Below are 15836 nucleotides of genomic sequence, written 5' to 3'. Positions count from 1 at the left end.
TAAATTAATTCTAAAAAAACTGAAAAAAAAAAGTAGAGAAAGTTGCCTGTGAGCATCCTTATCTGTGGCCACCGCCCCTTTGTTCCATGGTGGCCTCTTAGAGTAGTGTTGCACTCCTCTGCCAAAACCAGGACTGGCCAGAGTGAATGGAGTTCCCCTGATGGGCATGAAGTAACCAGGGTTTACTCCAGGGGTCAGGGAGGGACCTCGTCTGTTCTGGAGCATACAGTCTTGGATGATTGAATAAAACTAGAGTTCCATGAGCAGGAATTCTGTTAGAGATGGCTGCAGTTGAGGCAGCCAATTGTCTCCTCAAAGTTATGGGTGCCCTGCTAGAAAAGCAGATGGAAAAGTATATTCTACTTGTTGCTTTCTGAGCCAAAGGGAAAGTGCCAAGCTTGAGTTTACTTAAAGAGTTCTATTAATTTTAGTCCTGACAGTTTATATGCAATTAACAACAATAAAGTTCTTTCGATACAGATTACCGCTAGCTTATTAATGTCCTCTTTTACAACCACCTGAGGCATTTCTTTGCTCTACTCTGTACTCTCTTTGCTTTGGGTGGCGGTGGGGTGAGGAGGAGGTGCGGACAGCATTGCGGGTGAAGGAGGTGGCAGAGGCGTTAGATCATCACTGTTTCTTCCTGATCAGTGTCTTGGGAATGATTCGCTCACTGTTGATTGTTTGTGCCAAATAGGAAGCTAGAGACTGTTGCTACCACCTCCCCTTCCACTAAATGTATAGAAAATTGAGATCATTGTCTCTAGAACACCAAGTGTCCACCTGCTTAGCCCATGGCACCGTATATCTCTGGACAACCTGAGTTATTTGAATGTGTGCAAGATGACTGCCCTTCTTGCTGAAGGTAGCATGGCACATGCAATTGTCAACTTAGAACACTCATGGTTATTGTTCGGTCACTAAGTTGTGTCAAACTCTTTGTAACCCCATGGACTGTAGCATGCCAAGCTTCCCTGTTCTTCACTGAGTTTGCTCAAATTCAAGTCCATTGAGTTGGTGATGCTATCTAACCATCTCATCTTCTGCTGCCCTCTTCTCCTTTTGCCTTCAGTCTTTCCCACCAGTGGCCACAGGACTGGAAAAGCTCAGTTTTCATTCCAATCCCAAAGAAGGGCAATGCCAAAGAATGTTCTAACTACTGTACAATTGCACTCATTTCACATGCTAGTAAGGTTAGGCTCAGAATCCTTCAAGCTAGGCTTCAACAGTACATGAACCAAGAACTTCTGGTGTACAAGCTGGATTGAGAAAAGGCAGAGGAAGCAGAGATCAAATTGCCAACATTTGTTGGATCATAGAGAAAAGCAAGGAAATCCAGCAAACATCTACTTCTGCTTCATTAACTACACTAAAGCCTTTGACTCTGTGGATCACAACAAACTGTGGAAAATTCTTAGAGATGGAAGTGGAACTACTCATGCAAGGTGGAAAAAACTTAATTGCAACCTGCATTAAGGATCCATGCTGTCCTTGTGTTTGGGTGTAATAAACAGATGATTTCCAGTACTTCCGGGTAATCAAAGTGTTTGTTTTGCCCATCCTCAGAGACTTGCAGATTAGCTCCTCCAGTACCACGACTTCTGAGAGTCAAGATCCTTCTTCTGGGGACCCTGCAGTCAGTGCTCTTCAACAACAGCTGTTACTGATGGTGGCTCGGAGGACCCAGTCAGAAACCCCACGGGTAAGTCCCAGCATCACCGATTGTGAATGTTCCAGAAGCAGGGGTCCTGAAACCTGTTTTCAGGTTGGTTTCCCTAACAGAATTAGTCCAGTCTTGTCCTGAATTTTACGTCAGAGGGTTGTGGTTACATCACTTCATCATAGTCTACTGGATGAATGTGAAAAGAGACCACTTAGATAACATACCATTTAGATAATACCTTTTCATTGATGCTAATGGGTTATTAGTCTTGATTGTTCTTCCAGTGTATTAGAAATTGATTTACATTGATCTTTTGTTGCCGAGTTGCACAAATTCCACAAAACCTCAGTTGATTGGAATGGCTTTTTCTCACTGCAGAGTTTGGAAAGTATTTAGATATTTATTAATTTATTATAGCCTTATAATCTAGGCATGCAGAAATTTTAAAAGAGAATCTTGGCTTGAAGAGAGACTTTATTCATGGAACCAATGACATGATCATCAAGCACTAAAAAGCTGCAGCTTTCCATTATTTTACCGAGAGATTAACTTACTGATGTTCATTCACTTATTACTTCACTTTTAATGACACTCTGTAAGACACAGAGCAAATAATTCAAAAAGAACACGGGAGGAAAGACATACAACCAGTCATGAACTTAGAGCTACACGTTCTCTCAGGGCATTTTGGAGAACGGCTATGCAGAAGGCTCCTTAGAAGAAAGGACACTTGGGCTAGATCTTGAAGGAAGGTAGATTCGGTAGGTGCAGATTGAAAGAAGAGGGCTATACATGGGATACTGTTGAGTTTGTGTAACATTTCTTTACTGCTCTGCTTACCTTCTTCCTGACCATGTTTTGATTTCTTCTAGAGAATCTCGCCTACAAAAAGAAATACAGTAAGTCCTGTATATACAAATGTGTTCTGTTCTGAGAGTATGTTTGTTCAGTCCAATTTGTTCATCAGTGCAACAGTTAGCCCAGGTACCCAACTAACACAATTGGCTATACAGTACTGTACTACAATAAGTTTGTAATACTTTCCACACAAATAATACATAAAAAACAAATAAGTACAATAATAAGGGTAACATTTTTAATCTTACAGTGTAGTACCTTGAAAAGTACAGTTATTGTTGTTCAGTCACTCAGTCGTGTCCTACTCTTTGCAACCCCATGGACTGCAGTGCTTCCCTATCCTTCTTTTCTCTAATGCATTTCTCTAAAAATGAGTTATATTGAGCATCTTTTCATGTGTTTGTTAGTCATCTGTATGTCTTCTTTGGAGAAATGTCTCTTCAGGTCGCTTTCCCACTTTTTGATTGGATTGTTTGCTTTTCTGGTACTGAATTGCATGAGCTGCTTGTGTATTTTGGAAATGAATCTTGGTCAGTTGTTTCCTTTGCTCTTATTTTTTCCCATTCTGAGGGTTGTCTTTTCATCTTGTTTGTAGTTTCCTTTGCTGTGCAAAAGATTTTAAGTTTGATTAGGTCCCACTTGTTTATTTCTGTTTTTATTTCCATTACTCTAGGAGGTGGGTCATAGAAGACCTTGCTTTGATTTGTGTCATCGAGTGTTCTGCTGATGTTTTCCTCTAAGAACTTTATAATTTCTGGTCTTACACTTAGATCTGTAATCCATTTTGAGTTTATCTTTGTGTGTGGTATTAGGTAGTGTTCTGATTTCATTATTTTGCACATAGCAGTCCAATTTTACCAGCACCACTTATTGAAGAGGCTGTCTTCAGGGCCATTATTAATATCATCAAAATGCTCATTAGTTATGGAACTCTTGAAGAGACTATTTTTTTTTACTTTCATTTAAAGTTTTTTGTTGACGTATAGTCGATTTACAACGTCGTGTTAATTTCTGCTGTACAGCAAAGTGATTCAGTTATATGTATTCTTTTTCATACTCTTTTCCATTATGGTTTATCACAGGATATTGAATATATTTCCCTGTGCAGTAGGGCCTTGTTGCCCATCCATCCTATATGTGGTAGTTTGCATCTGCGGAAGAGTTATTATGAGGTTTTGAAGATTAATAAGGATGTATGGCAAAATGATGTCTTTAATAATCAGTATTAAGTATTACTATCATCGAAAGTCTTATTAGTTTTATGGAACTCTTGCCTTTTTCAGGTAGCATGGGGGAAATGCAGTTCTATTGTCTAAGACACCCCGTTTGTGGTGCTTCATTGTTAGCCCTAGCAAACTAACACCGAAGTCAAATCATTTTTTCTTTGAGATGATTTTCATTTAAGCAGCAATAAATAGCACAATATGCCAGAATATTTAATAAGTTTTGCAAAAGATGTAGACATAGTCTTCACGTGATTTTTTATAGTGACCTTCCCTAAAGCTACTATCTAAAAGAGAGCATTTTCTCACTCTTCAAAAGAATGTTGTCATCTTCACTGTTGCTTCTCCTTGACGTGTTTATACGTCATGCTGAATTACCACATCACGGAATGGTAGACCCTACTCAGCTGGTACACGTGTTTTACTTCTTACTTGCACTCCTAGTTCATGGAGCATGAAGAGAAGGGATTTCTTTTGAGAGGAAGATTTACTCTAAGTTACAAATTCACTGGGCTTCCCTGGTGGCTTAGACAGGAAAGAATCTGCCTGCAATGTGGGAGACCCAGGTTCAATCCCTGGGTTGGGGAGATCCCCTGGAGAAGGGAATGGCAACCCACGCCAGTATTCTTGCCTGGAGAGTTCCAGGGACAGAGGAGCTGGCACACTGCAGTCCATGGGGTCGCAAAGAGTCAGACACGACTGAGCACGTAACACTTTGACTTTCATAAGTTCATTGTCATTAAAAGAAGATGCTGTTCTTGCTGACAGGACAGCAGGAAGTTTCTTCGAGGCTCTCTTTTCTGTTGGAGTCAAATTCCAGACACAAGCAGCACTTATAATCTCAACTTACCTCTAATAATATTGCCCAATCCATCCTATATATTGTCAACCTGCATATTACCTTCACAATGGATCAACTTTCCCTTGAAATGCTCTTTGTGTTAATATTTTATGGTCTGAATAACTCTATGCTCCATAGCTGTCAGGGGATTAGCATCTGGGAACAGAGAGATGGGGAAGTCAGCCTCCTAGGAGGGTTCCACATGGTCTCCAGTGAAGCAGATGTGTTGCCCTTATGCATGCCGGGTGTTTTGACATCAGCGACTTTCAGTGAATTAAGGAAAAATTATGCTGTCCGCCCAAGTATGACCTTCTTCTTTGTAAGTCTGAGAGGAGTGAACGAGACCACTGAAAGGTAGCTTTACCTCCATGGCTGCTCTTCCATGCTGTCCTCCTCCTCCCTTTACTTATCTTGGTCCTTCTTCTCAGTCTTCTGTGTCTTATGTGGTTGTTCAGTCACCAAGTCGTATCCAACTCTTTGTGACCCCGTGGACTGCAGCACGCCAGGCTTCTCTGTCACTCACCATCTCCTGGAGTTTGCCCAAGTTCATGTCCATTGAATCAGTGACGCCATCCAACCATCTCATCCTCTGTTGTCCTCTTCTCCTTCTGCTTTCAATGTTTCACAGTATCAGGGTCTTTCCCAATGAGTGGGCTGTTCGCATAAGGTGGCCAAAGTATTGGAGCTTCAGCTTAGCCTACAGGAAATTAGAGCCTACTGAAAATCCTTTTTGGAAAAATATAGGACGAAAGCAAACAAATAAAAATGCAAGCTAGCATAATCCACCAATTCCACTTTTTGGTGTATATTCAAAGAGCCTAATGCAGGGAATCCAACAGATACTTGCGTGTGCATGTTCACAACAGCGTTATTCATGATTGTGAATACTGAATATTCCACAAGAGGTGGATGCAACCCAAGCATCTGTCGACAGATGAATGAATAAACAAAATGTGGTCTATCCATAAAATGAAACTTTATTCAGCCTTAAAAAATTTTTTTGACACCTGAAACATGATAGAACTTGAGATCATTATGATAAATGAAATAAGCCAGTCACAAAGGAACGATACTCTTTAATTCCACTAATAGGAGGTACCCAGAGGGGTCAAATTCCTGGAGACAGAAATTAGAGGAGCGTGGGGAGTTAGTGTTCAATGTGGACAGGGTTTCAGTTTTGCAAGATGAAAACATGAATAATAATATGAATATTATTGCTACTGAAATGCATACATACAAAATGGTTAAGATATAAATTTTATATTATGTATTTTTTTTAACCACAGTTACAAAAAAAAGCAACCCTACAGATTAGAAATAGAAGGTCTGCAGCGGGCTGGGGATCATTAAGTATTTGTTCAGCAAATGAACGGAGACTAATTTTTTTCAAAATTGAATTCCTTTCCACTAGATTAGATCCAATCAGAGATGAATTTGGGGTGAAAATGTTTTAAATCTGAGATTAAATTCCTCCACCTGTTTCTGTTTTATTGGTTTAATTTTTTTTTTCTGATAAATATTTCAGGTCTTATATTGGGCTTCTCTGAAGACCTATGTACTGTGGATGAAAATATTTTTACTTAAAAAAAATTTAAATATTTATCTCAGCATTACATTAAATAACATACCTTTCAAAAATTATGTCATTTAAGGCCTTTTGTTGAATTCTGATCTTTCATAATAATTACTTTCATGGCAGTTTCCTGGCCTAACAGTAGTATTTTGATATGAGTAGCATAATTTTAATGTCACCTTATAATGAAATTGAAATGTATTGGTAAAAAAGACCTTTTCTGCAACAAGGATCTACTGTAGAGCATAGAGAACTATACTTGGTATTTTGTGATAACCTATAAGGGAAAAGAATACAGAAAAGAATGAATATGTGTATATGTATAACTAAACCACTTTGCTGTATAACTGAAACTCACATTACATTGTAAATCAATAATAGTACAAAAAATAAAGCTGGGAAAAAAAGACCTTTTCTGTTGATCATTGTCCTTTTGTTAGGGTGCCCATTTTTTTTATGGACTCTGTTGGTTTCCATTTCAGAATTTAAACATCTGCTTTTGGTACTTTTAAATCAGGAGGCTTATTTTCCTGACAATAACACGTCTACATGAAACCCTCTCTCTGTTTTTTCTTTCCTTATCTAAAAGCATCTGAGTCAGGATCTGGAAGATTCATCCTGTTCTTCCACACAAGGAAAGTTTAACCGAGAGCAGTTTTACAAGTTTATCATTTTCCCCGGCAAGTGGATTAAAGTCTGGTATGATCGCCTTACCTTGCTGGCATTACTTGATCGGTAAGCCTCCAGGCATGCACATGTGCTGGGGAAAGACACAAGTGGGGCGTGGCGTGTGCGCTGGCTTGCTGATAATAAGCAGTTTGGCCTCAGGCTGAAATTCTCTGGGGCTTTTCCAAGGTGTCCACTTTTTGTCCTGCAAACCCAGAGTTAAAGCAGTGAGATCCCGACAAATGAAGAAATTGTCATTGAGCGGTTAAAATGGGAGCTGGGAGAATTTGGTAGCATGGTTTAGTCTTAAGGTCTGGGGACAATATGCCTTGGTCTGCTCATCTTTTGCCAGTTTTTGTAGGAGAGCCTGCAGCTGCCATGTTGAGGGCAGAGCTTGGGTGTGTGGATTTGGCGTAGGGAGGGGAGGAGGGACATGGAGGGGGAAGGAGTGATGTCTCGCCCTTTCCTTTCAGGACTTGGGTTCTAAATATTCTATCCTATACTTTGGATGCTAGTCTTTCCTTTAAACCTATTACTCTTTCTCACCACTGTTTCTCAAGATGCAGTGCTGTGGGGTTGGAGCTGAGGGTACTGAGTGGGGAGGTGGAGGTGGGTGGCAGAGGTCAGGTTGAGTAAGGCATGATGGAGTTGGAGACCAAAGAAGGGACTTCCCATTTCCATCCCCCTCGGGATATACAGAAGACCAGATTGTGATCTTTTTTTAAATAATGTTTTTATTAAAATTTAAACCTTTACTCTGCAAAAAGACAGTATAAAAGAATGAAAAGACAAGTCATTGACAGAAAAAATTGTATGAGACTTCCCTGGTGGTCCGGTGGTTACGACTTCACCTTGCAATGTGGCAGGTGTAGGAGTGATCCCTGGTTGGGGAGCTAAGATCCTATATACCTTGTGGCCAAAAAACAAAAACATACAACAACAACAACAAAAACACAGAAGCAGTCTTGTGACAGATTCAATAAAGACTTAAAAAAATTAAAAAGTTACAAAGCACACATCAGATATATATCCAAGATATACAAAGACTACTTAAAGCTCAATAATAAGAAAACAACCTAATTTTAAAATACGGGCTAAAGATCTGAAGAGAACCCTCATCTAAGAAGATATCCAAATGGCAAACAAGTTCATAAAAATAGGCCTATCATTTTATATCACTAGAGATTTGCAAATTTAAGCAATGATGAGATATCACTATTCACTATAAGAATGTTTAATCAAACAAAACTCACAATAGCAAATGCTGGAAAGAATGTGGGACAAAAAACCCCTTTTTTCATTGCTGGTGGAAGAACAGAATGGTACAGCTAATTTGAAAGACAGGATGGCAGTTTTCTAAAGAAAACAGTTTTACCATATAGTTCATCATTTGTACTCCTAGGTATCTACCTACCTGATTTGAAAACATCCACATAGATATTACATATGAATGTTTTTAATATCTGTATTTATAATCATTAGAAACTAAAAGGAACCAGGATGTACATCAGTATATGAGCAGATAAATTGTGGGGGCTTCCTTGGTGGCTCAGTCATTAAGAACCCATCTGCTCATACAGGAGATGTGGTTTTGATCCCTGGGTCAGGAAGATCCCCTCAAGAAGGAAATGGCAACCCAACTCCAGTAGTCTTGCCTGGGAAATCCCATGAACAGAGGAGCCTGGTGGGCTACAGTCCATGGGGTCACAAGAGAGTCGGATATGACTTAACAACCAAACAGCAACAACAACGAATTGTGATATTCACAGGTTGTGGGTTTGGAGATTCGGATGCTATTACTAATGGTGTCATCAGAAAACACAGGCGTTTCACAGTTAAATGTAAGTCAGTGGGGTAGTGGGAAGGCTGGTTGCCTGCCTGGCTGTTGTGGGTCCCCCAGTGACTACTTGTTATCATAATGTCTTAAATGGTGTGATCACATACTGAAAAACTATAGTCATACAAAATTACAACAGTAAATTTCAGGACCCACAAGTCAGGGAAGGGAGTTATAATGGTTTTTCTAACAACACTATGTTACCCCAGGGGCACACACTTAAGACGAAGACTTCATACTTGACTAAAATAATTCAAGATAATACAGTATGTTAGGTGAGAAGTGTTTTTGAAATATTCATTTAAAAAGAAATTAACAGAAGTTGAACTAACTTGCCTTAACCCTTCATATTAAATACAAATATTTCTATGGATTTCTGGGTTTGTTATTTTAAAATCCACTCACTGATGAAAATTAGCTGAAAATCCAGTGAAGATCTAAAAAAAGATGATGAGAAAGATGATTATCATCTTGTGAAGGTTATAGTATTAAATCATTTTAATCACCTCTCTTGCAAGTTACGTGCTAAGTCATGTCCGACTCTTTGTGACTCCATGGACTGTAGCCTGCCAGGCTCCTCTGTCCATGGGATTCTCCACCAGGAATATTGGAGTGGGTTGCCGTTCCCTTCTGACCCAGGAGGATGGAACCTGTGCATTGGTAGGTGGGTTCTTTACCACTGCCCTCAGTCTCCTGTTAAATGGGGGTAATCTATTGGGTTGGCCAAAAAGTCAGTAAGATGTTATGGAAAAACCCCAACAAACCATATCACAGGGAGGATGTGAGGATCAAACCAAATTAATGATAGAAAGAGTTCTTTAAATATTAGTTGTTGGGAAGATTCCCTGGAGAAGAAAATGGCAACCCACTCCAGTATTCTTACCTGGAGAATCCCAAGGACAGAGGAGCCTGGCGGGCTACAGTCCGTGGGGTCGCAGAGTCCAACGTGACTGAGCACTTGCTCATGTTATTACTTGGAATGTGGCCCAGAACCCAGAAAGAAGAAAAAATTTTTAAATGAAATAAATGATTGTAGCCAAAGTGTGTGTGCTGAGTGTGTGCTAAGTCACTTTAGCCATGTCCGACTCTCTGTGACCCTGTGGACTGTAGCCCACCAGGTTCCTTTCTGGCCAAAGTAGATGCTGTCAAATGCAGACACTGAAACTTAGGCCCTTAGAAAGGAGAGATCACCCTTTCTCCAGAGCCCATCTAATCCTACTTTCAGTCGTCCACCCGCAAGCTTGGTGATCTGGTTTTCTAGTTGGCAGTCAATGAAGAGGGGAGGAAGGGACGCCATGACTCCCAGCTGACAGTGAGGAAGGAGGCAGGAAAACCCAAAACACTGACCTAGAAAACCCGAGCAGCCTGGGACCTTTGTGTGGAGAGAGCAGCCCCGCACAAGGACCGTGGAGCAGCACTCAGCACACAGAACCGCCTGGGAGCTTTGTGAAAACACAGATGCTCAGGTGTGAGAAGCCACCACCCCAGCGTGGCCTGGGGCACAGCACCCCTCCTTAGCTCACCTGGTTAGTTCAGTGGTGATCTGAAAGGTCTGTTTAAGAAAACAGGGATTCACACGATAAATTTTATGTTTTTGACGACCGGAGCTGTTTTTTTATTTGAAAATGTATACATAAATTACCCTGGATATTCATTGGGAGTATCTAAAGTCACATGGATGAGAGAACTTGAATTTACAAATGAAAGCTTGGTAAACACATATATAATAGAAAACAAACATAACTGTTGGCAGAAACTGGAAGAATTTGGTGAATAACAGGCAATGAAATCAGACTAATTGCTGCCCTGAACTCCCCCAGGTTTGGACTTCTGTTTGATGTTTTTTAACTTTTCTCTGGGACTCAGACTCATCTTCTTTGACTGTGTTTCCTTATCCTCTGATCATGGTAGCTTCCTGGGTCCCTATGATGACAACCTCTCCCGTTTGCCTTCAGTTTGCCGTCCAGTCTGCTTAGATATTTTTAGACTTGTCTCTCTTTCATCATTTTCTCTTCCTTTCTCTTCTGCTATTACCTCACCTTGCAAAACACCTAGGTTTTCTTTTTCTTTCACCAGTTTATCAGGTTACCATCTACAACAAAAAGCTGTCCATCTAAGCATCATTTCATTCATTTATTTGTTCATTCAACACTTAAAAAAAAAAATCAAAACACCTATCCACTCTAGGCTCTATAAGGAGCCCTGGGTATAGAGCAATGAATGAAACAGACATACAGTCCCTGTGCTCAGGAAGTCTGACTCCACTGGGGGAAGTGGGCTGAGACAGCACACAGTCCTGGGTGCCATGGAAGACACTCCTGAAGGCCTGAGATAGAGGAACTTGGGGGAAGAGGACACAGATGTCAGGACAGGTGATGACAGAAGCCTTATCCGAGGAGGAAACACACAGATCTGAAATATAGCAGGGAGCTAGGTATGTGACAAGCAGGGGCAATCTCACCATCGTCATCATTGTGAGGATGTGCTCTCATGTCTCCTATCCTTAGAAATCCTCTGGACCACGTTCCCCCAGCTGCTGTCCCATTTCTCCAGGTTTCCTTGCAGCAGAGCTCCTTGAAGCACTGCATGTTATTTTTTTTGCAGTTTCTCTCCTCCCATTTTCTCATAACCCCCTTGCATTCAGCCTTCTGACCCCAGGGCCGCGTGGAGCCTGCCCTGGTCCAGGTCGTGGTTGATCCTCTCATTCTTGGTTCACTCTTTTCTCTTGTTTCTGGGGCTCAGCCCTCTATTGGTTTTCCTTCTGCCCTGTTGGTAGCTCCTTCCTGGTCCCCTTTGCAGGTGACCTCTTCATGTTGGTGTCCCAGGAGCTGCTCAGCCCTTGGTTTTTCTCTTTCTACCCGCTTTTCTTTAGTGATCACATTTAGTCTCATGGCTTTAAATCCCGCTAATCTGCCAGTGACCCTCAATTTCTGTCTCCACCCTGGACCTATTGCCTGATTTCTTTACTTGTGTATCTAACAATGGGGTTGACATCTCATAATCAGAGTTGAACCTACGCTCTTCATCTCTACCTCGTCCCAGGTCTGCTCCACCTGTGGTCTCCCCCACCTCAGCTGATGACCACCTTATCCTCCCACTTTTCATTAAAAATCTTGGCATAATCCTTAACTCTTCTTTCCTTTCACTCCCGTGTTCAATTTCTCGTAGATCATGTTTACTGCTCCTTCAAATGTATCTAGTGCGGCTTCCACCTTTAATGTGGCCGCCTTTGTTTGAGCCGCTTTCGTCTCCCATCTGGGTTACTGTAAGAGCATCAACTGCTCACATCCATTCTCCCTGGACACTATTCTTTTTCAAAATTGTATTGAAGTAATAGTTGATTTACAGTGTTGCATTAATTTCTGCTGTAAGGCAAAGTGTTTCTGTTATCCATATATATTCTTTCCCACTATGGCTTATCACAAGATATTGGCCAAAGTTGCCTGTGCTGTACAGTAGGACCTTGGTGTCTGTCTGTCCTATATAAAATAGCTTGCATCTGCTGATCCCAACTCCCAATCCATCCCTCCCCCGCCCCACTCCCCTTGGCAACCACCGGTCTGTTTTCCGCGTATGAGTCTGTTTCTCTTTTGTGGATAAGTTCATTGTGCTGTGTTTTAGATCTCACATACGTGATATCGTATAATATTTATCCCTCTGACTTGCTGCACTTAGTATGATACTCTCGTGGTCCATCCACGTCGCTGCAAATGGCATTACTTCATTCCTTTTGTGGCTGAGTAGTATTCCATTTTATGTATACCGCATCTTCTTTATCCTTGCATCTCTCAGCGGGCATTTAGGTTGCTTCCACGTCCTGTCTATTGTAAATAGTGCTGCTGTGAGCACAGGTGCATGTATTTTTTTGAATTATGGTTTTCTCTGGATATATGCCCAGGAATGGGATTGCTGGATCGTATGACGGCTCTATTTTCAGTTTTTTAAGGAACCTCCCTACTGTTCTCTGTAGTGGCTGCACCAATCTACATTTCCTCCAGTATCTCCCTGTATACTATTCTTAACACAACAGAGTGTTGGGCGCCTCTTGGTCTTCCTGTTGGTCACCACACCAGGCCCTCTTCCGGCCTGAAGACCTTTGCCCTGGCTGTTCCCCCTACCTGGTGCGCTCTTCCCGCAGATAACTGCACGGCTAGCCCTTTTGTCTTTCAAATGCTTTTTCTTAGAGAGACTTAGCCTGACCTTCCTGTATAAAATCCATCAGGTCTCTGTCCACACACTCATAACTCCTCTCAGCTTGTTCTTTTCATTTTTCCGTTGCGCGAATGCTCTTCAAATAGTCTATCATGTTCTTACTCTGTGTGTATTATTTATTTTATGTCACTGCCCACTGGAAAGGAGACTTTATGAGTTTCATTCACTGATGTATCCGCAGCACTTACGTTACATGAACAAATGCATCAGCTTCCCTTAGCAAACTCCTTCCCAGTGTCTGCCATTATGAGCCTTTTCCCCCAGATTGAAAGCTTAACGTCATCTTTATTCTTTCACTCTCTTAATGGTGCATAATCCATTCAATCAGAGTCTTTTCTGCCCTGTTCTGTTTTGTGTCTGAAAGTCACGCATCCCCTCTAATTTCCCAGGTGTGTCACTTTCTCAGGCTCTTGTTACTTCTCTCTGGGAGTGCTGTTTATCCTTTCCCCTCCAGTGCATCTTGTTAACCTCTGCAAGATAAATCTTTCTAAAGTATAGCCTTAATCACGACACCCCCTACCCAGTGAGCAAACTTCTTCATCCAATATTTACGAGGAACCGTGGGAGGGGAGTGATGGTGGGGAGGTGGAGGAATGGAGTCCTGGTGGAGGCGGACCTGGGAAAAATTACTTTTTAGGAACTTTATTTTTTCTCTCCAAATAGAAAAAGTTTTTTTTAATTGAAATTTTTGTTTTATTTCCTAAGCTTTTAGATAGTCTTAGATAACTTCAAAATGTTATGAGCAAACTAAAGAATACATAATTATAGACCTGGACTGGATAAACAAATATATTTAGCTCTATAAAAAGTACATAGTAGAGAATAAAAAATACTTAAATTTCACTTCTCATCAAATATTTATTGTCCCTCCCCCAGTTTTTAAAAAAGTTTTCAACATGAGATCTTAATATCTGAGTTCTTTACATTTCTGTACTTTTATACCTCTTGATTGCCTGATTAAAAAATGGGAAAAAAATATGAACAGATTCCTCACTAGAGAAGATATACAGATGGCAAATAAATGTGTGAGAAGATGCTCCACATTGTATATCATTAGGAAATTATGAATTAAAACAATGATGAGATGCCACCACACACCTATTAGAAAGTGAATGTCACTGACTCGTGTCTGACTCTTTGCAACCCCAGAATACTGGAGTGGGTAGACTTTCGCTTCTCCAGGGGAATCTTCCCAACCCAGGGGTCGAACCCAGGTCTCCAGCATTGCAGCCAGGTTCTTTACCAGCTGAGCCATAAGGGAAGCCCAAGAATACTGGAGTGGGCAGCCTATCCTTTCTCCAGTGCATCTTCCCGACCCAGGAATTGAACTGGGATCTCCTGCATTGCAGGTGGATTCTTTACCCACTGAGCTATCAGGGAGGCCCCCTATTAGAAAGGCCCAATCCAAAACACTGATAATAGCAAATGCCAGCAAGGGTGTGGGGCAGCAGGACTCATGTTATTGCTGATGGGATTGCAAAATGGTACAGCCTCTTTGGAAGACAGCTCAGCAGTTTCTTACAAATTAAACACACTAGTAGTACAGTTTGACCTACCAATCATGCTCCTTATTTCCACACAAAAACCTGCATTTGTAGATGCTTTATTCATAATTGCCAAAACTTGGAAGTGACTGTCTTTTGATAGGTGATGGATAAACAAATTGTGGTATGTCAGTATTACTGAGCAGTAGAAAGAAAAGAGCTATCAATCCATGCAAAGACACAGAGGGCCTTTGATGTGTATTACTAAGCGAAAGAAGCTAACTGGAAAAGGCTGCACACTGTATGATTTCATTATGGAATCTGGACAAGGCAGATCTATGGAGACAGTAAAAAGATGAGCGGTTACCAGGGGTTAGAGAGGATGGATGAATAGGCAGAGCACAGAGGATTTTTTGGGCAGTGAAAATACTCTGTGTAATACAATAATGGTGGATATGTATCATTACAGCATTGTTTAAACCCATAGAATGTACATCACCAGGAAGCAACCATAATGCAGACTATGGACTTCAGTTGATAATGATTTGTCAGTGTTGCTTCATCAGTTAAAACACATGTTGCACTCTAGTGGGAGATGTTGATGGTGGGGGAAGGTGGGTGTATGTTTGGAGGGAGGAGCTATGTAGGAACTCTTAACACTTTCTCCTCAATTTTGTTGTGAATCTAAAACTGCTCTAGGGACTTCCATAGCGGTTCAGTGATTAAGACTTCACCTTCAAAGGAAGGGTGTAGGGATGTGATTCTTGGTTGAGGAGCTAAGATCCTACATACCTCATGGCCAAAAAACCCCAAACATAAAGAACAGAAGCAATAGTGTAACAAATTCATTAAAGACTTAAAAAATGGTTCACATTAAAAAAACTCAAAAAAAATGAAGCTGCTTTAAAAATAAAATCCATTAATTAAAGAAAGACATTCAGGAGTGCCTGAGCATGCCAAGGATGAAGTAGCCAACTGTTCCTGTCTAAAAATGATCATAATTTAATGGGAAAGACCAATAGGTACATGGACAAAAATAGGAAATATAAGATAGCTCAGCTGGTAAAGAATCTGCCTGCAATGCAGGAGATCCTGGTTTGATTCCTGGGTCAGGAAGATCCGCTGGAGAAGGGATAGGCCACCCTCTCCAATATTCTTGGTTTCCCTTGTGGCTCAGCTGGTACAGAATCCTTCTGCAATGCGGGAGACCTGGGTTCAATCCCTGGGTCAGGAAGATCTCCTGGAGAAGGAAATGGCAACACACTCCAGTATTCTTGCCTGGAAAATCCCATGGATGGAGGAGCCTTGTAGGCTACAGTCCATGGGGTCGCAAAGAGTTGGACACGACTGAGAGTCTTCACTTCACTTCACTCAGAATTCTAGTGATTAGTCCATCTAAACTCTTGACCTTGGGGTCCACACCATCCTCCCTTTCAACTGTTCCCTCCTATAACTCCACTCCGCATCTCCTTCTCTCAT

General features: G+C 41.2%; 1 protein-coding gene across 2 annotated transcripts in view; it reads left to right on the top strand.

Annotated features, from left to right (window-relative positions):
• PCNX2 (pecanex 2) overlaps nt 1–15836 on the top strand; it is a 311392-nt gene that overhangs the window by 57648 nt on the left and 237908 nt on the right. The window contains exons 9-11 of one of the 2 annotated variants that reach the window (XM_070781874.1): nt 1567–1702; nt 2536–2562; nt 6748–6893. In XM_070781874.1, the coding sequence (XP_070637975.1) occupies nt 1567–1702; nt 2536–2562; nt 6748–6893 (309 nt within the window). The remainder of the gene's footprint in view (nt 1–1566; nt 1703–2535; nt 2563–6747; nt 6894–15836) is intronic. The other variant, XM_070781873.1, reaches the window with a different exon arrangement.

Source organism: Bos indicus, chromosome 28 (assembly GCF_029378745.1).
Source record: "Bos indicus isolate NIAB-ARS_2022 breed Sahiwal x Tharparkar chromosome 28, NIAB-ARS_B.indTharparkar_mat_pri_1.0, whole genome shotgun sequence".
NCBI lineage: Eukaryota > Metazoa > Chordata > Mammalia > Artiodactyla > Bovidae > Bos > Bos indicus.
This window is presented reverse-complemented; position numbering and strand designations above follow the sequence as displayed.